Source organism: Onthophagus taurus, unplaced genomic scaffold, assembly GCF_036711975.1.
Source record: "Onthophagus taurus isolate NC unplaced genomic scaffold, IU_Otau_3.0 ScKx7SY_15, whole genome shotgun sequence".
Lineage (NCBI taxonomy): Eukaryota > Metazoa > Arthropoda > Insecta > Coleoptera > Scarabaeidae > Onthophagus > Onthophagus taurus.
Window position 1 is genome coordinate 2,312,752 of NW_027248940.1, and position 23,382 is coordinate 2,336,133.

General features: G+C 32.2%; 1 protein-coding gene across 6 annotated transcripts in view; it reads right to left on the reverse strand.

The window, feature by feature from the left end:
- The window catches only part of LOC111421005 (acetyl-CoA carboxylase), a 76,825-nt gene extending 53,652 nt beyond the window's left edge, over positions 1–23,173 (reverse strand). Inside the window, exons 1-3 of one of the 6 annotated variants that reach the window (XM_071200984.1) lie at positions 22,866–23,173; positions 22,659–22,759; positions 14,493–22,602 (exon numbers count right to left, since the gene is read on the reverse strand). In XM_071200984.1, the coding sequence (XP_071057085.1) occupies positions 14,493–14,698 (206 nt within the window). In that variant the 5' untranslated portion in view covers positions 14,699–22,602; positions 22,659–22,759; positions 22,866–23,173. Of the gene's footprint in view, positions 1–3,913; positions 4,921–4,967; positions 5,333–14,492; positions 22,603–22,658; positions 22,771–22,865 lie in introns of those variants that run through there. The other 5 variants (XM_071200985.1, XM_071200982.1, XM_071200987.1 and 2 more) reach the window with 5 other exon arrangements.
- Between the last annotated feature and the right edge of the window lie 209 nt (positions 23,174–23,382).

The following is a 23,382-nucleotide window of genomic DNA, read 5'->3' on the forward strand; positions in this document are numbered from 1 at the left end:
TCAAATAGCAACTGTAACGATGCGTATCTTGCTTGGTCTATCTCATCACCATTAATCACCATTAAGGCAGTAACTTATATATAGACTTGGGTCATAGGTTGTCTTCCTTTGTGGTTGCAGAAAGGTGTCTTCAAGACTCTTGCTAATGCACTCTTAGTAAGATTGGCGCTAATACAATGCTAAACTCAAACGTATGTTAGAGAAATGTGAATATAGGCGCGAAGGAACGATAGTTGGCAGGCGTGGGGAGGAAAAACGGTACGAGATGAGACGTGGGTCAGTTAAGATCGTTTGTGTGTTGCATCCTTTGTATTATTTTTCTATTATTAAAACAAGTAAAATAAGTGAGATTAATTTAATTTCGGCCACCCTAACAAAGCAGCGGAGGGATAGTGCAAGAATCGAGTGTCATAGGACAGAGAACGAAAACTACGAAATTGAGAAATATTGACGGCGGACATTGCAATAACGGACAACGTAAAGCAGCGACCCAACGACGAGAGCGGGCAAGTTGTGAACTGTCAGTTGCAATATCTGAACGGTCGGTGTCGATATTTCAAGGTTGATTGAACGAATTGCGCTACGTACCAAGAGAGGGCGCCAGCGAAAAACGTCAACGGTTGACAGAAACAATCCGAAACAACAACAAAAGAATCTTAAGTTTTTCTTGACGAAATTGTACCAAATGGCGGACGAAAAGACAAATATTATACCCAGCATGGACGATATACATTGCGATTCACAAGGAATGGTAGCAAATTCGACCGACATTGACGAATTGAATACTCTGGGTGATGCAAGATATCCGATCGAATGGGAGAAACAATTGTTAAAACGTGAATGGGACCTTTTAAAGCGAGAACGGGAGTTACTGGAGCGACAGAGAACCCTTCAATTAGGTACTGAAGAACGACAAATGACACAAACAGGTAACATGTCACAATTATTACCAGAATTTGATCCAGATAAACTAGACGGATTAACAGCACCACAATGGGTTCAAAAAGTGGAACATTTAATAGATTCGTTTCAATGGAATCATAATATTGTACTGTTTAATGCCATCTCAAAGTTACGTGGAGCCGCAAAGCTCTGGAATAATTTGTGAGTCTAATTCGTCATATTCAAGTCCGGTAGTTTTCGAAGAAAACGGGCGGGGAAAGAATGTGCGTGGACTATCGTCGTTTAAACGCAGTGACAAAGAAAGAATATGTGCCGATGACGAACATAGATGAAAAACTCGATCAGTTAGCCGGAAATCGTTATTTTACAACATTAGACCTCGCGAGTGGTTACTATCAAATTCCAATTGTGCGCGAATCACAACACTTAACTGCTTTTGTGACGACAGAGGGACAATACCAGTTTACGCGAATGCCCTTTGGCCTTGTGAATGCGCCAAGTGTGTTCAATCGCTTGATGAAGATAGTCGAACGCGAGATCGGGTCCGGGATCGTAACTACGTATATGGACGATATGTTGATCGCGAGTGAAACGGTAACGGAGGAACCCACTTAGTTGAGCCGTGTTTTCGAGGTGCTTCGGGAAAAGGGACTAACTTTGAATCTCTCCAAGTGTAGCTTCTTGATGGACCAAGTTGAGTATTTGGGTTTTGAAGTATCCGAGGAAGGGGTTCGTCCAGGTCATTCGAAGATCAACGCTATCAAACAGTTCAAACGTCCTACCAACGTAACAGAAGTTCGACAATTTTTGGGAATTGCGGGATTTTTCCGACGATTCATTCAAAATTATGCTTTAATTGTAAAACCATTAACGATACTTACAAGAAAAGACAACGATTGGCATTGGGAAGAAGAACAAGAACGAGCATTCCAGAGCGTGAAAGACGAATTAGCCGAACGACCCATACTTACCTTATATGACTCAAATGCTGATTTCGAAATTCACACGGACGCTAGCAAAATAGGCTTGGCGGGAATCCTGTTTCAGTCGAAGCCCAATGAAGTTATGAAACCTGTTTCCTATTTTAGCCGCCAGACTTCCGAATTAGAGCAGAAGTTTCACAGTTACGAGCTGGAAGCTTTGGCCGTTGTTGAGTCACTGGAACGATTTCGAGTTTACGTGTTGGGAAGGAAATTTAAAGTAGTTACTGATTGCAACTCTTTAAAGACGATGATGAAAAAGAAGGATATTACCCCACGAATTGGCCGATGGATACTCAAATTACAAGAATATGACTTTGAGGTCGAACATCGAATTGGGACTCTAATGGCACACGTCGACGCCCTTAGCCGAAATCCACATGTACCAGCCCGAGAGGTTAAAATTGCAGACGTTAACGTACTTACCCTTCATATTGATAACAGCGATTGGCTATTAACCATGCAGCTCCAAGACCACAAGTTGAAGACTATACTCGATATTCTACGGAAACGACCACAAACCAACGAAGAAAAGCAAATTCATGAAGATTATGAACTGAAAGACAACCGAATATGCCGAAAAGCGAAGGAAGGCTTGAGATGGGTAGTTCCCAATGAGGTGCGATGGAGAGTGATCAAGGGCAGCCATGATGATATGGGACATTATGGATTGGAAAGAACACTATTACACTTACAAAAATACTTTTGGTTTTCCAGAATGAGGAAGAAAGTGAAGAGCTACATAGATTCATGCATCGAATGTGCTTATCAAAAAAATAAAACTGGAAAACTGCAAGCACAGCTACATAACATCGAACGCTTACCGATCCCATTCCACACCGTCAACGTTGATCACCTGGGACCCTTTCCCAAGAGTACAAAAGGTAACATCCATATTCTGTAATGTGTTGATAACTTTACGAAGTATCTATATATGAAAGCTGTTAAAGATACTAAGACGAGGAACGTCCTCAATGTGATGAACGAGATCGTTAGTATATTTGGACCTCCGACTAGGTTAATTACGGATAGGGGTACGGCATTTACGGCGAAGAATTTTGAAGAATATTGCAGAGAAAACCATATCATACATATTAAGAATGCTACATCCACTCCACGAGCAAATGGTCAAGTGGAACGATACAATCATACAATCACCACAGCAATAAGAACGATGACTACGCGTGAAGATGGGAAAGATTGGGATGTCAAACTATCGAATATTCAGTATGCCATCAACAGTATTCCGAATAAAACTACTAGAAAGTCTGCCCATGATTTATTATTTGGTTACCAACCTAGAAATGCCCTACAAAACCGGTTAATACCAACTTTAGACCAAGGAGAATATAACGAAGAGGAACGCGATGAAATGAGGAGAGAAGCTTTGGAAAAGATAGAAATAACCCAGCAGAAGCAGAAAGACAATACAAAGAAGGCGATTTAGTTTTGATTAAGAGAGAACCGATAACTATAGGTGAAAGCAGAAAGTTACAACCATTATTTAAAGGTCCATACGTCATAGTTGGGACAAGATCGATACGTATTGTCTGGCATTGAAGGTGCTGAACGAACACAACGACCATTTAAGTCTGTTTACTCAGCCGATAGGATGAAACCATGGTGTCAACTCTCCGAAATTAAAAAAAACGCCACCATCGGGGACGATGGTGAAGGTAGCGAAGCCGAATGTTAGAGAAATGTGAATATAGGCGCGAAGGAACGATAGTTGGCAGGCGTGGGGAGGAAAAACAGTACGAGATGAGACGTGGGTCAGTTAAGATCGTTTGTGTGTTGCATCCTTTGTATTATTTTTCTATTATTAAAACAAGTAAAATAAGTGAGATTAATTTAATTTCGGCCACCCTAACACGTATATCAAAATGTTTCTGTTATGGGTTGGAAAAATAGATGGACTTTCGAGGAGTCTGATTAAATATTGATTGAGATACTTACTTAGGAATTTAGACAACAGTTTTTTGAATTATTTTAATATAAAATATTTTATCATTACTTTAATTTGAACTTACGTTAAAGTTGTTCCCACTCTCAAAAACTTATTTCCAGTAGCACTCCAATTCCTTCTTAGGGCATTTTCCATTTCTCCGTTGTTATTGTTATTTCCGTTTTCGAGGTCGTCGCAATGCTCGATGCGTACTTCCATCGGTTCAAGTTCGCCCTCGTCGCCAATTACGAACCTCTTACTGTTACGCCTGTTGATCTGCTTCGGTAGCATGTCTTCGTCAGAAGAAGATGTCACCAAAATAGTTCCGGCGTTCGTGCTAGATCTTCTTCTGCCACCGTCGAAAATCGACCCGAAAAGATCCATTTTGTAACAACGCAAAATTCGATATATATGTATATAAATATATATAATATATATAGAAAATTGGAGGTAAAAAAAAAGGAAAAATTTTTATTTGAGTCGTTTTTGTTGGATGGTTTGTCACAAACTGATCACCTGATGGTGTACTTGAACGGTTTATTACGGTGTTGTAATTTGCAATACTGGTTTCGTGAAAACGGAGGAAAACAAATTTTATGGTAATCAGTTTAAACAGAGATGGACTAAAAATTTTGAATTAAAAATTAACAAAAATAATTAATTTAGGCGATTTTAAGCGACGAATTAAAATCAAAAAATTAAGAATTAAAACTAAATTAATTTTTTTTTAATCAAAATCAATTCATTTTTAGTATTGAGGAAGTATTGAAGTATTGGGAGTTCGTCCCTGGTGCTAAATTAAAACTCAATTCCCTATTCACAACGAAAAACGTTTCAAACAGAAAGTGGGTGATTACTATAATTGACATTTTTGTCTAAAACGAATCGGAAACCTACCGTTTTCAAGGTTTACACACCTTTTTGTAATCATTTTCTAAAATTAATTTTTATTTGTGCTATCTTATCATATAATCACCAAAAATCACGTTTTTATTCAAATCAAAATTATATTATATATACAGTGTGTGGCAAAATTTTTGTTTTTAAGTTGACGTCAACATAAAAACAAAACACCATCATTAAGCGAAAATTTTGCCGCACCCTGTATACATATAACAAAATCAAATAAAAATTTCAACCTTTTTTTCCTTATTATATATACCACTTCACATCTAACAATCAATTACACCAATATCCAGAAGCTCTGTACTTCACTATTAATTAACACACTCGCGATTAAAATATATATAAATACAGATAGTATCGAAAAGATCAAAAAGAAGCCGCCACGAAATCACTCACTCACACACACACCAAAAAATCAATAACATAACCTAACAAAACGGACGTTCTCTACGCCCGGTTACGACGCCCGATGTAAAAATAACCGAACCGTAACAGAACGGGAATAAAAGAATTTTTTTCGGCGACAACTTTTTATTGGGTTTGAAATGGGGGGAAAAAAGGAATATAAATGTTTGTTGTTCGTTTTTCGTGGCGATTATTTAGGTCGAGCAACAGGTGTGTGTTATAGTCGATTTGCTAATAGATGGCGGTGAAGCGAAATGGGAAATTCAAGTCCGGTTTAGACGATTTCATTTAATTAAACTATATAGGTATACATATTCACGACAAAAACTTTACCAGACGTCTTATTGCGATATAATACGAAGTGTTTGGTTGTGTCAAAAATATTTAATGTTTAATTTCTTGGATACGGCTAAAACTCTTCAAATTACCCAAAGAAAAATTGAGAGGTTAATACTTGGTGTTTTGATCTCCACTGTTTTCGAATGTATAGGTTGTTGAGTGATCAAGTTCACAAAAAATAGTAGCTGCAACCAAGCTTTATTATTATTATTGCTGCCGGGCTGAGGCAGCAATAATAAGCGAGTTCTCTCAGGTTGTTGGTGCACTCTCTGATCAGTGCGGAGCCACACGTGTAGGCCTGAATTGCCTTTAAGGCGGCCCGACTGTCTGTGAAAATGTTTATGGATGCACCTTTTTGTCCCTTCTGTAGGTTCAAAGCGGTGCAGAAGTTTGTAGCAAGAACTTCTGCTTGGAAAATTGTTAAGTCCGAGCTGAGGGGCAATTTGATGTGGCTATTTGGTCCACTGATGCCCATGCCTACTCCAGATCTTACTGTCTTTGAAGCATCGGTGTACCAGGCTAGGGCTCCTCTTTTTAGTTGAGGCCCAATCATCCCTGCTACTAAATATGACCTTATACGATTGGTTGAAATTGTATTCCGTCGGTATTAGGTCCGTTTTAATTTCAATCAGGTGATTTAAACATGGGTCTTTGAGGATCTCGAGGTGTCCTCTGAGGTTACCCTGCATCAACTTGAGTGAAGAAACTGTTTTCAGTGATAAGGCACTTAAGGCTGCCTCCTTTTGTATATATATGTGGAGCGGTGTGAGACCGAGTAGGGCTTCCAAAGCAGCCGTCGGACAGGATCTCATTGCACCCGTTATGTTAAGACATGCTAACCGCTGGATTTGTGACAGCTGTTGTTGAGCTGTCATGTTTTGTTTTTGGCCACCAAACCAATGAGGCGTAGGCGACCATGGGTCTGATTATTGCTACGTAGGCCCAATAAGCCATTCGTGGTTTGAGACCCCAGTTCCTTCCTAGGAGCCTGCGGCAGATCTGGTTTGCCATGATGGCCTTTTTCCTCACCTTATCTAAGTGTGAGTTCCAGTTTAGTTTACTGTCAAGTATTACCCCTAGGTATTTAGTTTCTGTTTTGAGGTTAATAGTTCTGCTTTCAATAGAGGGTGCTTTTATTTGTAGCTTCCTTCTCCGAGTGAAAGGGGCTATTTCGATTTTATTGGGATTGATGCTGAGCCCATTGCTTTCTGCATTAGCTGAGTTATGATTGAATCATATTTACCTCGGATTGTGATTACCAGGTCATCAGCATACCCTTGTATCTTAAATCCGTTTTTAGTTAGGGTGTTCATCAAGTCATCAACTACCAGGCATCATAATAGAGGTGATAGCACTCCCCCTTGGTGACATCCTCTTAGCACCTTTATAGTCAGCGACTCGCCTCCCAGACTGGCTGTGATCTGCCGACTTTTCAACATGGCTATACACCACTTGATTGTCCACGGATGTATGTCTTTTACGTTTAAAGCCTTCTCTATGGATTCATATGAGGTGTTATCAAACGCACCCTCTATATCTATGAAAGCACAAAGGGCTATCTCTTTGGTTGCAATTGCCTCCTCTAAGGTGCTAGTCAAAGCATGGAGAGCGGTAATTGTTGATTTTGCTTTCTGGTAAGCATGTTGGCTAGGGTGGAGTGGATTTGTGACAAGCACTCCATTCCTTAGGTATTGATCGATTACCTTTTCCATCCCTTTGAGGAGAAATAAAGTTAGGCTAATTGGTCTGTCAAGTTTAGCCAATTACCATCATATTGAACCCAAAACTGATCAGTATTTAGACATTTGGACTTTTTTTTGCAGAATCTAGTTTTTTGCCAACAGTAGGTTGTAGTATCTGATTTTCTGCCAGTATTAATAAGTCCTCTATAAACACAATTTAGTCTTTCATTGGTAGTATCTTGTCTTTATCAAACAGTTCTTCTGCTTATTCTGTTTATGATTACACTGCAGCCTATATAACTATTTTCGCGTTAATAAACTTGAAACTAAATACTGCTTGCAGAAGACTAAATACTGTTGGCAGGAAATAATTCTAGTGATAATGGTATGTAGCGCTAGTTAGCATAAAATTCACTATGTTGCATCTTTTTATTGAACTAAAACTAGAACTATCACTAGAACAAACACTAGACCTAGAACTAGAATCATTCGGGTTTAGCCGTTTTGAGAGACGTGCGGCTAAACCCGAATGATTCTAGTTCTTGGTCTAGTGTTAGTTGTAGTATTGCACTATCACTACCACTAGAACTAACACAAGACCTAGAACTAGAATGTGAAGATGCACGGCTAAACCCGATACTTTCTAGTACTAGTTAGTGAATCTAGTTACTAACGAATACTAGATGCACAAAAATGTTTCAGGATCAACAGATCCTGGGGAAAGACGAGAAAATTCTTAACATGAACGAGATTCTGTACGAACCGGACATCTTGCAAGCAAAGGTGGAGGAGGTAATAGAATACTTAAAAAATGAAAATACTCCTACTAATTTTTTTGCAAAATCTGAATCAAAATGGCCCAAGGATTGTTCTGGCTCTACTTTCATTCCTATACATCAGAAGCAACTATCGTACCATTTCCTTGATTTCGTACCTGAGTAAGATTCTGCTCCGAATTACTAATCTAAAAGTGTTTTGCTGAAGTTCAGCGACTTTTAAAATACTTTGCAAAAGCACATAACCTATTTGTGCCATAACCCAACCTCATCGTTATTTCTAAAAAATCTCGGTATAACCTCATTATCCATAAAAAAAAAACGTTGCAACTCAATCTGGCATTTTATAAGATTTTCATTTTATACATAATGTCTCAAAGCATCTTTAATTCTAGAATGTCTAAATCCAACCTTATAAGCATGAATGTCTCAACCAGATCAGATTTTATTGCATACTGTAATCTCATCTCTACAGTATAGAGGTTACAACTCCCAAAAGAATTAAGAAAATATGAGAAATAGTGTATTTCCAGATCATTACCAAAGATGAAAAAGTCTGATGAAATAGCATCCTTGATGTTCAAACTCGACGAGGAATACAAACTTATCATACTAGAAGTACCGTACTTGAACTCGGTATTGTTTCATTTCCTGCTATTTCAGACCTCTATTTATCTTGCACAATTGATCCCAAACATCAGAAAACAAAGAGTCACACTAAACTTTATTGGATCAAGCAGTCAAAGCAGCACCAGGAAACTTAGACGCAGAAGACACCAGTTTTTGAGGAATTTTTGCAATTTTTCGGTTAAACAGTGTTTCTGATCAACTTAATTTAAATTACAACGCATTCCTTGTTATTTAAATCAGCAAATAAGGAAAGAAAATATTTTTTTCAATTTGCATTTTTTTGGAAACCAGGTTTTGCAGGATTTGTTTGCAAGATTTGGGTTAAACAGAATTTCTGATCAATTTAATTTGGGTTGTATAGCATTCCTTATTATTTAAAACAGCAAATCAGGAAACAAAACATTTCTGTCAATTTGTAATTCTCTGGAAACCAGGTTTTGCTGATTTTTTCTTGCAAGATTCGGGTTGAGAAGAATTTAATTTGGATCGCATCGCGTTCATAGAACTAGTTAACATAGTTCTAGTTTTGCACTAACACTATCACTAAATCTAACACAAAACCTAGAACTAGAATCATTGGGGTTTAGCCGTGCGTATCTTAAGACGGACGAAAACTCAAGATTGTCATAAGGACGTCACCTTTTTCCAAGCTAAACTTTTCCTCTGCAAAACTACCCAATACCTGTACTATTAAGTTATGTTGCATTTCATGTGGGACAGTGCAAATGCACAGTAGTTTCGTAACTATGGTTACTGCATTGATATTTTGCTATATTGATTTCATTTTATGTTTCTAACAATTGTTTAATATAAATTAAATATTTTTCCTCTAGCAAAATGTGTTTTAACTGTTTTATTAAAAATAACGTAATACTTATTAATATGGACCTGATGTCATAAAATTTATGACACGCACCCGTTCGTGATTTAAAATCGGTCGTAAATTTTGAGTAGGAAGTCTTCTTCTTATGGTATCTTGACTAACAGCAGTATCATGAACCTCGCTTAGTTGTATTTGGAGGCTTCGTGCAGTAGTGAACCGTTAATTTTGTGGTTGAGTGTATTAATGTTAGAGCATTAACAGCAACCAACCTTAGACTTAATCATGCGATGTCATAGATCAACCCGAAACTGATCATCACCTTTTCTATTTAGACATTTGGTCTTTTTTTGCAGAATCTAGTTCTTTGCCAACAGTAGGTTGTAGTATCTGGTTTTCTGCCAGTAGTAATAAAACCTCCACAAGTACAAATTACTCTTTCAGTGGTAGTATCTTGTCTTTGGCAAGCAGTATGTAGTCTTTTTTCAGCTTATTCTAGTTATGATTACACTGCAGCCTATATAACTCTTCTTCGCATTAAGAGACTTGAAGATACTACTAGAAAAGAACTAAATACTGCTTGCAGACAACTACATACTGTTTGCAGAAGACCAAATACTGCTGGCAGAAAATAAGTTCCAAGCTATCATTGCTGAAACAAAACTAGATACTGCTAAAAAAAACTAAACACACCGAAACAAAGATGACTTACAAAAAGATAAAATATCACTAACAGATTATCTTCTTTTTATAGAGGACTTGCCATTATTGGCAGAAACCTAGATATTGAGGTCAGCTGATTAAATAGTAATAATAATAAATTTTTGAGACTATGTCAATAATTATCGTCGGAATCAAAAAATGTTTCAAATAAAATTTGTTTATAATTCAATTTGGAACAATTTTTGTTAATTTTTTTTTGTATCTCTGCGAAATAGACTCGAATAGTGGTATAAAGCAAATTATGGTTTCCCTGTGAATAGTACGGTAATATAAGTATAAAAAGAACATTTTTGAGGTTATCTCAATAATTATCGTCGTTATCAAAAAATGTTTCAAATAAAATTTGTTTCTAATTCAATTTGTTATAATTTTTGTTAAAAACATTTTTTCGTATCTCCGTTAAATAGACTAGAATAGAGGTATAAAGCAAATTATGATTTCCCTGTGAATAGTACGGTAATCCATAATTATTGCTTTAATCGAAAAATGTTTCGTACAATATTCATTTAGGATAAGATTTAAAACCGATTTCTTTAATAAACCATTTTGATATCTCCACCAGGTGGCGCTATATACTAGTATAAAAAGATCATTTTTGAGGTTATCTCAATAATTATCGGTGGAATCAAAAAATGTTTCAAATAAAACTTGTTTCTAATTCAATTTGTTATAGTTTTTGTTAAAAAGATTTTTTCGTACCTTCGCTAAATAGACTAGAATAGAGGTATAAAGCAAATTATGGTTTCCCTGTGAATAGTACGGTAATCCATAATTATTGCCTTAATCGAAAAATATTTCGTACAATATTAATTTATAATAAGATTTAAAACCAATCTCTTTAATAAACCATTTTGATATCTCCACCAGGTGGCGCTATACTCTAGTATAAAAAGAACATTTTTGAGATTATCTCAATAATTATTGGTGGAATCAAAAAATGTTTCAAATAAAACTTGTTTCTAATTCAATTTGTTATAATTTTTGTTAAAAACATTTTTTCGTATCTCCGCTAAATAGACTAAAATAAAGGTATAAAACAAATATGGTTTCCCTGTGAATAGTACGGTAATCCATAATTATTGCTTTAATCGAAAAATGTTTCCTACAATATCATTTTATGATAAGATTTAAAACCGATCTTTTTAATAAACCATTGTGATATCTCCACCAGGTGGCGCTAAATACTAGTATAAAAAGAACATTTTTGAGGTTCTCTCAATAATTATCGGTGGAATCAAAAAATGTTTCAAATAAAACTTGTTTCTAATTCAATTTGTTATAGTTTTTGTTAAAAAGATTTTTTCGTACCTCCGCTAAATAGACTTGAATAGAGGTATAAAGCAAATTATGGTTTCCCTGTGAATAGTACGGTAATCCATAATTATTGCCTTAATCGAAAAATATTTCGTACAATATTAATTTATAATAAGATTTAAAACCAATCTCTTTAATAAACCATTTTGATATCTAACCAAGTTGCCCCATACTCTAGTATAAAAAGAACATTTTTGAGATTATCTCAATAATTATTGGTGGAATCAAAAAATGTTTCAAATAAAACTTGTTTCTAATTCAATTTGTTATAATTTTTGTTAAAAAGATTTTTTCGTATCTCCGCTAAATAGACTAGAATAAAGGTATAAAGCAAATTATGGTTTCCCTGTGAATAGTACGGTAATCCATAATTATTGCTTTAATCGAAAAATGTTTCGTACAATATTAATTTAGGATAAGATTTAAAACCGATCTCTTTAATAAACCATTTTGATATCTCCACCAGGTGGCGCTATATACTAGTATAAAAAGATCATTTTTGAGGTTATCTCAATAATTATCGGTGGAATCAAAAAATGTTTCAAATAAAACTTGTTTCTAATTCAATTTGTTATAGTTTTTGTTAAAAAGATTTTTTCGTACCTCCGCTAAATAGACTTGAATAGAGGTATAAAGCAAATTATGGTTTCCCTGTGAATAGTACGGTAATCCATAATTATTGCTTTAATCGAAAAATGTTTCGTACAATATCAATTTATGATAAGATTTAAAATCGATCTTTTTAATAAACCATTTTGATTCTCCACCAGGTGGCGCTAAATACTAGTATAAAAAGAACATTTTTGAGCTTATCTCAATAATTATCGTCGTTATCAAAAAATGGTTCAAATAAAACTTGTTTCTAATCCAATTTGTTATAATTTTTGTTAAAAAGATTTTTTCGTATCTCCGCTAAATAGACTAAAATAAAGGTATAAAGCAAATTATGGTTTCCCTGTGAATAGTACGGTAATCCATAATTATTGCTTTAATCGAAAAATGTTTCGTACAATATTCATTTAGGATAAGATTTAAAACCGATCTCTTTAATAAACCATTTTGATATCTCCACCAGGTGGCGCTATATACTAGTATAAAAAGATCATTTTTGAGGTTATCTCAATAATTATCGGTGGAATCAAAAAATGTTTCAAATAAAACTTGTTTCTAATTCAATTTGTTATAATTTTTGTTAAAAACATTTTTTCGTATCTCCGTTAAATAGACTAGAATAGAGGTATAAAGCAAATTATGATTTCCCTGTGAATAGTACGGTAATCCATAATTATTGCTTTAATCGAAAAATGTTTCGTACAATATTAATTTAGGATAAGATTTAAAACCGATCTCTTTAATAAACCATTTTGATATCTCCACCAGGTGGCTCTATATACTAGTATAAAAAGATCATTTTTGAGGTTATCTCAATAATTATCGGTGGAATCAAAAAATGTTTCAAATAAAACTTGTTTCTAATTCAAGTTGTTATAATTTTTGTTAAAAACATTTTTTCGTATCTCCGCTAAATAGACTAAAATAAAGGTATAAAGCAAATTATGGTTTCCCTGTGAATAGTACGGTAATCCATAATTATGGTTTTAATCGAAAAATGTTTCGTACAATATTAATTTAGAATAAGATTTGAAACGAATCTATTTAATAAACCATTTTGATATTTCCACCAGGTGGCGCTATACACTAGTATAAAAAGAACATTTTTGGGGTTATCTCAATAATTATCGTCGGTATCAAAAAATGTTTCAAATAAAACTTGTTTCCAATGCAATTTGTTATATTTTTTGTTAAAAACATTTTTTCGTATCTCCGCTAAATAGACTAAAATAGAGGTATAAAGGAAGTTATGGTTTCCCTGTGAGTAGTACGGTAATCCATAATTATGGTTTTAATCGAAAAATGTTTCGTACAATATTAATTTAGAATAAGATTTGAAACGAATCTATTTAATAAACCATTTTGATATTTCCACCAGGTGGCGCTATACACTAGTATAAAAAGAACATTTTTGGGGTTATCTCAATAATTATCGTCGGTATCAAAAAATGTTTCAAATAAAACTTGTTTCTAATTCAATTTGTTATAATTTTTGTTAAAAAGATTTTTTCGTATCTCCGCTAAATAGACTAGAATAAAGGTATAAAGCAAATTATGGTTTCCCTGTGAATAGTACGGTAATCCATAATTATTGCTTTAATCGAAAAATGTTTCGTACAATATTAATTTCGAATAAGATTTAAAACCAATCTATTTAATAAATCATTTTGATATCTCCACCAGGTGGCGCTATACACTAGTATAAAAAGATCATTTTTGAGGTTATCTCAATAATTATCGTCGTTATTAAAAAATGTTTCAAATAAAACTTGTTTCTAATTCAATTTGTTATAATTTTTGTTAAAAACATTTTTTCGTGTCTCCGCTAAATAGACTAAAATAAAGGTATAAAGCAAATTATGGTTTCCCTGTGAATAGTGCGGTAATCCATAATTATTGCTTTAATTGAAAAATGTTTCGTACAATATTAATTTAGGATAAGATTTACAACCGATGTCTTTAATTAATCGTTTTGATATCTCCACCAGGTGGCGCTATATACTACTATAAAAAGAACATTTTTGAATTTATCTCAATAATTATCGTCGGTATCAAAAAATGTTTCAAATAAAACTGGTTTCCAATTCAATTTGTTATAATTTTTGTTAAAAACATGTTTTCGTATCTCCGTTAAATAGAGTAAAATAAAGGTATAAAGCAAATTATGGTTTCCCTGTGAATAGTACGGTAATCCATAATTATTGCTTTAATCGAAAAATGTTTCGTACAATATCAATTTATGATAAGATTTAAAACCGATCTCTTTAATAAATCATTTTGATATCTCCACCAGGTGGCGCAGAACATTTTTGAGTTTATGTTAATAATTATCGTTGCAATCAAAAAATGTTTCAAATAAAACTTGTCTCTAGTTGAATTTGCTATAATTTTCGCTAATAACATTTTTTTCTATCTAAATAGATTTTAATATAAGTATAAAACTAAAAAAAAACTTACTTTAATCGTCTTCGTTTCTCCAAAAGCGCCCTTTGTTCATCCTCAGTCATCCCATAACCACCTTGACCATCAGAAGGAGCCGCGGGAGGTTGACTATCACCGTTCACCATAAAAACATCGTGATGTTCCTCCCTTTCTTCCCCTAACGTCCATTGAATAGGCCCATTTTTAGGTCCATTACCTGGAGTAGGTGGTAATTCGGCCATCTTTTCTTCTACAAATTTAATTTCTTGGATATCTTCTAACTTTGATGATGATGGCCTGTTCGTCTTTTTCCAAGGCCAAAGAAAACCGAAAATGATTTACCTTTATATAAATACAAAAAAAAATTAATTTCTTCTAGATTTATTAAGATGCGCTATTGAAGAGCATCATGAGTAAACTGTGTAAATTATAAATTTGTATTAATACTATATGAGATAAAAACAAGAAGCGTTTTATCTAATCGCGTTTTGGATCTTGGCGAAATGTTCTTGCGAAGGAATCGCCCGATTTGTTTTGTAACGGCGGGTTAATAGGTTAAATAATTTTATGTTTGATAGCGTGATCAAAACGTGAAAAGAAATCAGAATCTAAAATTGTACATAGTTACTTATGGAGTACCGATTTAAATTAAACACTGAGATCAAATTAAATTGACTTCTTCTTGATAACTAGATTTTTTATTGTAGAAATATTTTTTTTAAGTTAACCTTCAAAAATCACAACAAGGATTTTTGAAGGAGGTTGGACATTTTTTTAAGGTCTGAGTCACTCTTAATTATGATGTAAACTTAATCTTTTTTTACTAATAAAAACAAATTTTCTATTAATTTTATAAATTCATTTTATATACATATATATTTTGAGAATATGCGTCGTCACTTCATATATTTGTTTTGTATGCAAATCAAATAAACTAATATTTTGTGCCAAAATAACACTCTTTTCCGAAAAGTGTTTCATTTCTCATTCTAAAATTAATGTTTTTGTATAAGAGCCAAAAAATTTACATAATGACTTATTCCCATCTTTTACCGCCATCTGTTAGAATCTATTACCACGAAAATACCTTATTTGAGTTTTTAGACACAATTTTTTTATTACTATAAACATATAGACAGAAGGGGACATGGTGAAGCTTTCAATGTGGGCTGAGACACTGTGTAAAGTGGCAGCTGCATATTAGAAAAGAAACCAAAGTCTGATCAACATATTGTGACGCTTAATCCGCAACCGGCTTCGGCTTAATCATGAGAAACAATGGTTTCAAGAAACCAAGCCGAGATCGCTTGCAGTTGCAAATTGGAGCATTTTTGCTTTAAAGTCCAGTTGAGTTGGTAAAACTGCTTAAGGAAATATTATTCTGAATCAAAAATATTTTCTGGGTTAATAAGGAATGTTTTTATTCCCTAAACCTTTTTTCTATTTCTTTTAATTTTTGAGTTATCACCTATTATAGAGTTAAAATTGTAAAAATTAGGGATTTTTGTTTTTGGGTTGGTTCAACTGCTCGATGAGTGATAAAACTGAGTTGGATCTCTTTTCTAGATCAAATAGTAATATTTTTAATCCAAAAAGTTTTCTCTCCCTCCTTTAATTTTCGATATACAGCCCCATATACATTAAAAAAGTCTAAAATTTGAGAATTTTTGCTATAAGGTCAAATTAAGTTGGTAAAACTGCTTAATGAAATATTATGCTGAATCAAAAATGTTTTCTGGGTTAATAAGGAATGTTTTTGTTCCCTAAAACTTTTTTCTATCTCTTTTAATTTTTGAGTTATCACCTATTATAGAGTTAAAAATGTAAAAATTAGGGATTTTTGTTTTTGGGTTGGTTCAATTGTTCGATGAGCGATAAAATTGAGTTGGATCTCTTTTCTAGATCAATTAGGAACATTTTTAGTACAAAAAGCTTTCTCCACCTCCTTTAATTTTCGATATATACCCCATATACATTAAAAAAGTCTAAAATTTGAGAATTTTTGCTTTAAGATCAAATTAAGTTGGTAAAACTGCTTAATGAAATATTATGCTGAATCAAAAATGTTTTCTGGGTTAATAAGGAATGTTTTTGTTCCCTAAAACTTTTTTCTATCTCTTTTAATTTTTGAGTTATCACCTATTATAGAGTTAAAAATGTAAAAATTAGGGATTTTTGTTTTTGGGTTGGTTCAATTGTTCGATGAGCGATAAAATTGAGTTGGATCTCTTTTCTAGATCAATTAGGAACATTTTTAGTACAAAAAGCTTTCTCCACCTCCTTTAATTTTTGATATATAGCTCCATATACATTAAAAAAGTCTAAAATTTGCGAATTTTTGCTTTAAGATCAAATTAAGTTGGTAAAACTGCTTAATTAAATATTGTGCTGAATCAAAAATGTTTTCTGGGTTAATAAGAAATATTTTTGTTCCCTAAACCTTTTTTTTATCTCTTTTAATTTTTGAGTTATCACCTATTATAGAGTTAAAATGTAAAAATTAGGGATTTTTGTTTTTGGGTTGGTTCAACTGTTCGATGAGCGATAAAATTGAGTTGGATCTCGTTTCTAGATCAATTAGGAACATTTTTAGTACAAAAAGCTTTCTCCACTTCCTTTAATTTTCGATATATAGCCCCATATACATTAAAAAAGTCTAAAATTTGAGAATTTTTGCTTTAAGGTCAAATTAAGTTGGTAAAACTGCTTAATTAAATATTGCGCTGAATCAAAAATGTTTTCTGGGTTAATAAGAAATGTTTTTGTTCCCTAAAACTTTTTTCTATCTCTTTTAATTTTTGAGTTATCACCTATTATAGAGTTAAAAATGTAAAAATTAGGGATTTTTTTTTGGGTTGGTTCAATTGTGCGATGAGCGATAAAATTGAGTTGGATCTCTTTTCTAGATCAATTAGGAACATTTTTAGTACAAAAAGTTTTCTCTACCTCCTTTAATTTTCGATATATACCCCATATACATTAAAAAAGTCTAAAATTTGAGAATTTTTGTTTTAAGGTCAAATTAAGTTGGTAAAACTGCTTAATGAAATATTGTGCTGAATCAAAAATGTTTTCTGGGTTAATAAGAAATGTTTTTGTTCCCTAAAACTTTTTTCTATACCATTTAATTTTTGAGCTATCACCTATTATAGAGTTAAAAATGTATAAATTAGGAATTTTTGTTTTTGGGTTGGTTCAACTGTTCGATGAGCAATAAAATTTAGTTGGATCTCTTTTCTAGATCAATTAGGAACATTTTTAGTACAAAAAGTTTTCTCCACCTCCTTTAATTTTCGACATATAGCCCCATATATATTAAAAAAGTCTAAAATTTGAGAATTTTTGCTTTAAGGTCAAATTAAGTTGGCAAAACTGCTTAATTAAATATTGTGCTGAATCAAAAGTGTTTTCTGGGTTAATAAGAAATGTTTTTTCCCTAAAACTTTTTTCTATCTCTTTTAATTTTTGAGTTATCACCTATTATAGAGTTAAAAATGTAAAAATTAGGAATTTTTGTTTTTGGGTTGGTTCAACTGCTCGATGAGTGATAAAACTGAGTTGGATCTCTTTTCTAGATCAAATAGTAATATTTTTAATCCAAAAAGTTTTCTCTCCCTCCTTTAATTTTCGATATACAGCCCCATATACATTAAAAAAGTCTAAAATTTGAGAATTTTTGCTATAAGGTCAAATTAAGTTGGTAAAACTGCTTAATGAAATATTATGCTGAATCAAAAATGTTTTCTGGGTTAATAAGGAATGTTTTTGTTCCCTAAAACTTTTTTCTATCTCTTTTAATTTTTGAGTTATCACCTATTATAGAGTTAAAAATGTAAAAATTAGGGATTCTTGTTTTTGGGTTGGTTCAACTGTTCGATGAGCGACAAAATTGAGTTGGAACTCTTTTCTAGATCAATTAAGAACATTTTTAGTACAAAAAGCTCTCTCCACCTCCTTTAATTTTTGATATATGGCGCCATATACATTAAAAAAGTCTAAAATTTGAGAATTTTTGCTTTAAGGTAAAATTAAGTTGGTAAAACTGTTTAATGAAATATTGTGCTGAATCAAAAATGTTTTCTGGGTTAATAAGAAATGTTTTTGTTCTCTAAAACTTTTTTGTATCTCTTTTAATTTTTGAGTTATCACCTATTATAGAGTTAAAATTGTAAAAATTAGGGATTTTTGTTTTTGGGTTGGTTCAACTGTTCGATGAGCGATAAAATCGAGTTGGAACTCTTTTCTAGATCAATTAAGAACATTTTTAGTACAAAAAGCTTTCTCCACCTCCTTTAATTTTTGATATATAGCCCCATACACATTAAAAAAGTCTAAAATTTGAGAATTTTTGCTTTAAGGTCAAATTAAGTTGGTAAAACTGCTTAATTAAATATTGTGTTGAATCAAAAATGTTTTCTGGGTTAATAAGAAATGTTTTTGTTCCCTAAACCTTTTTTCTATCTCTTTTAATTTTTGAGTTATCACCTATTATAGAGTTAAAAACGTAAAAATTAGGGATTTTTGTTTTTGGGTTGGTTCAATTGTTCGATGAGCGATAAAATTGAGTTGGATCTCTTTTCTAGATCAATTAGGAATATTTTTAGTACAAAAAGCTTTCTCCACCTCCTTTAATTTTCGATATATACCCCATATACATTAAAAAAGTCTAAAATTTGAGAATTTTTGCTTTAAGGTCAAATTAAGTTGGTAAAACTGCTTAATGAAATATTATGCTGAATCAAAAATGTTTTCTGGGTTAATAAGGAATGTTTTTGTTCCCTAAAACTTTTTTGTATCTCTTTTAATTTTTGAGTTATCACCTATTATAGAGTTAAAAATATAAAAATTAGGGATTTTTATTTTTGGGTTGGCTCAACTGCTCGATGAGCGATAAAATTGAGTTGGATCTCTTTTCTAGATCAATTAGGAATATTTTTAGTACAAAAAGCTTTCTCCACCTCCTTTAATTTTCGATATATAGCCCCATATACATTAAAAAAGTCTAAAATTTGAGAATTTTTGCTTTAAGGTCAAATTAAGTTGGTGAAACTGCTTAATGAAATATTATGCTGAATCAAAAATGTTTTCTGGGTTAATAAGAAATGTTTTTGTTCCCTAACACTTTTTTCTATCTCTTTTAATTTTTGAGTTATCACTTAGTATAGAGTTAAAAATGTAAAAATTAGGGATTTTTGTTTTTGGGTTGGTTCAACTGTTCGATGAGCGATAAAATTGAGTTGGATCTCTTTTCTAGATCAATTAGGAACATTTTTAGTACAAGAAGGTTTCTCCACCTAGTTTAATTTTCGATATATAGCCCCATATACATTAAAAAAGTCTAAAATTTGAGAATTTTTGCTTTATCGTCAAATTAAGTTGGTAAAACTGCTTAATTAAATATTGTGCTGAATCAAAAATGTTTTCTGCGTTAATAAGAAATGTTTTTGTTCCCTACCATTTTTTTCTATCTCTTTTAATTTTTGAGTTATCACCTATTACAGAGTTAAAAATGTAAAAATTAGGGATTTTTGTTTTTGGGTTGGTTCAACTGTTCGATGAGCGATAAAATTGAGTTGGATCTCTTTTCTAGATCAATTAGGAACATTTTTAGTACAAAAAGCTTTCTCCACCTCCATTAATTTTTGATATATGTATAGCCCCATATACATTAATAAAGTCCAAAATTGGAGAATTTTTGCTTTAAGGTCAAATTAAGTTGGTAAAACTGCTTAATTAAATATTGTGCTGAATCAAAAATGTTTTCTGGGTTAATAAGAAATGCTTTTGTTCCCTAAACCTTTTTCTATATCTTTTAATTTTTGAATTATCACCTATTATAGAGTTAAAAATGTAAACATTAGGTAGTTTTGTTTTTGGGTTGGTTCAACTGTTCGATGAGCGATAAAATTGAGTTGGATCTCTTTTCTAGATCAATTAGGAACATTTTTAGTACAAAAAGCATTCTCCACCTCCTTTAATTTTCGATATACAGCCCCATATACATTAAAAAAGTCTAAAATTTGAGAATTTTTGCTTTAAGGTAAAATTAAGTTGGTAAAACTGTTTAATGAAATATTATGTTGAATCAAAAATGTTTTCTGGGTTAATAAGAAATGTTTTTGTTCCCTAAAACTTTTTTCTATCTCTTTTAATTTTTGAGTTATCACCTATTATAGAGTTAAAAATATAAAAATTAGGGATTTTTGTTTTTGGGTTGGTTCAACTGTTGGATGAGCGATAAAATTGAGTTGGAACTCTTTTCTAGATCAATTAGGAACATTTTTAGTACAAAAAGCTTTCTCCACCTTCTTTAATTTTCGATATATAGCCTCATATACATTAATAAAGTCTAAAATTTGAGAATTATTGCTTTAAGGTAACATTAAGTTGGTAAAACTGCTTAATGAAATATTATGCTTAATCAAAAATATTTTCTGGGTTAATAAGGAATGTTTTTATTCCCTAAACCTTTTTTCTATCCCTTTTAATTTTTGAGCTATCAGCTATTATAGAGTTAAAACTGTAAAAAATAGGAATTTTTGTTTTTGGGTTGGTTCAACTGTTCGATGAGCGATAAAATTGAGTTGGATCTCTTTTCTACATCAATTAGGAACATTTTTAGTACGAAAAGGTTTCTCCACCTCCTTTAATTTTCGATATATAGCCCCATCTACATTAAAAAAGTCTAAAATTTGAGAATTTTTGCTTTAAGGTCAAATTAAGTTGGTAAAACTGTTTAATGAAATATTATGCTGAATCAAAAATGTTTTCTGGGTTAATAAGAAATGTTTTTGTCCCCTAAAACTTTTTTCTATCTCTTTTAATTTTTGAGTTATCACCTATTATAGAGTTAGAAATGTAAAAATTAGGGATTTTTGTTTTTGGGTTGGTTCAACTGTTCGATGAGCGATGAAATTGAGTTGGATCTCTTTTCTAGATCAATTAGGAATATTTTTAGTACAAAAGCTTTTCTCCACCTCCTTTAATTTTCGATATATGGCCCCATATGCATTAAACAAGTCTAAAATTTGAGAATTTTTGCTTTAAGGTGAAATTAAGTTGGTAAAACTGCTTAATTAAATATTGTTTTTAATCAAAAATGTTTTCTGCGTTAATAAGAAATGTTTTTGTTCCCTACCATTTTTTTCTATCTCTTTTAATTTTTAAGTTATCACCTATTATAGAGTTAAAAATGTAAAAATTAAGGATTTTTGTTTTTGGGTTGAGTTAGGTTGGTTCAACTGTTCGATAAGCAATAAATTTGAGTTTCTAGATCAATTAAGAACATTTTTAGTACAAAAAGCTTTCTCCACCTGCTTTAATTTCCGATATATAACCGCATATTTATTAAGAAAGTGTAAAATTGCAGCATTTTTGCACAAGCATTTAACATTTAAAGCCAACTTTAATTAACTTTCTTTTTAATAATTTAATTTTGTCACAAAGCGTGTAAACCCGTCCTTAAAAATAAAAATTCCAAACTCAGCTGACTCAAACAACTTCTTCCCCCACCATTGCGCGGCAAAAATCTGGTGACCCGAGAAAAAAACAAACGTCCAAGCAATGTAGATGTAGAGCGGCCAACAATCACCTTACCAAAAAGGAATCTAGTAATCAATGAATGAGTACGACTCAGAAAACGTGGCATGTTGGCTTTGAGCCAATCCCAAATCGCGTTACCATCTGACGGTTAAAAATTGACCAATCACAGCAGAGAATTAGTAAAAGAGAATCACGTTATGCGCTTAATTTAGAATTAATTCAATTAATTTAATGTAAGTTAATTTATATAAAATTGTTTAAGTTAGTGTATTAATTACATTGATTCAATTGTATTCAATAAAATAAATAAAGAACGAGTATAGGCAACTTATTTTGCTTTGGTGTAAATTGGGTTGCCTACCCTACCTAACCTTATTTTTGTAAGACGATTTAAAATTATTTTTTTTTTAAGGAATAATTCATTAGATTAGTTTGAATAGCAACTTCCGTTCGTTTTTTGTCGGACAATAACACATTAACATTACAATGCCAAGACGTTTTCGAGGTAGCTCCTTTTTTGCATAGGCCAATAAGTTCAAACAACATCGCTTTCAACAATTACGAGGCAAATTTAATTTTTTTAATTTCCATATATTTAAATTAACTAAAAAAAAATAATTTAATCGAGTAAAACAAATCAATAGGTTCAAAAATATTCACTAAGAAACATTATTTGCACCCAAAATATATGGGAAAGTGATTATTTGCTATTCCTATCACCTTGCGCATTTCTCGCTAATCAAAATTCTTGCAATTCCAATCTAAAAAGCGACTTAAAAAAAATTAACCCAAAAACAAATTTTAACGATACAATCCAAATTAAATAATTTACGTTTAATTAAATGAATGTATTAATTAAAAACTCACCTAATTTGTTTAATTCGATAGAAATCCCGTCTTAAAATCACTTTGTTTACGTTTTAACCACTTGATAACACAAAAATAACAGTTGACATAACCTCAAATACTTTTCGAGTGGTTTCGTTCTGTTTGGCGTCTGAATCGACACTGATTGTGGTGTTTTATAATGGTTATTACGGTGGGGCCGCGATCGTTTAAATCTTCGTTAATCGAATGACGCATTTCTTTAGATTCTTTACATTTCCGGTGTTCGTAAAAGATTCGGTCAAAAATGGGGTGCATTTCGCGTGTCAATTGGATAATATTGATGGGTGGCGCCAATTTTGCAACTACCGGGAAGGAGATAAATTAATTTTTGAAGGGTGAGTATGTATACAGAGTGTTTTTAAAAAGTTATCTTTATCTGTCTATTAATGAAGAACGTAAAGTTAATTAAGATACTTGATTTAGACTACTATGTGAATTAATGATTGGTGGTGATATTAAATTCATAAATAAAACAAGTTGAGAAATGAGATCCGAA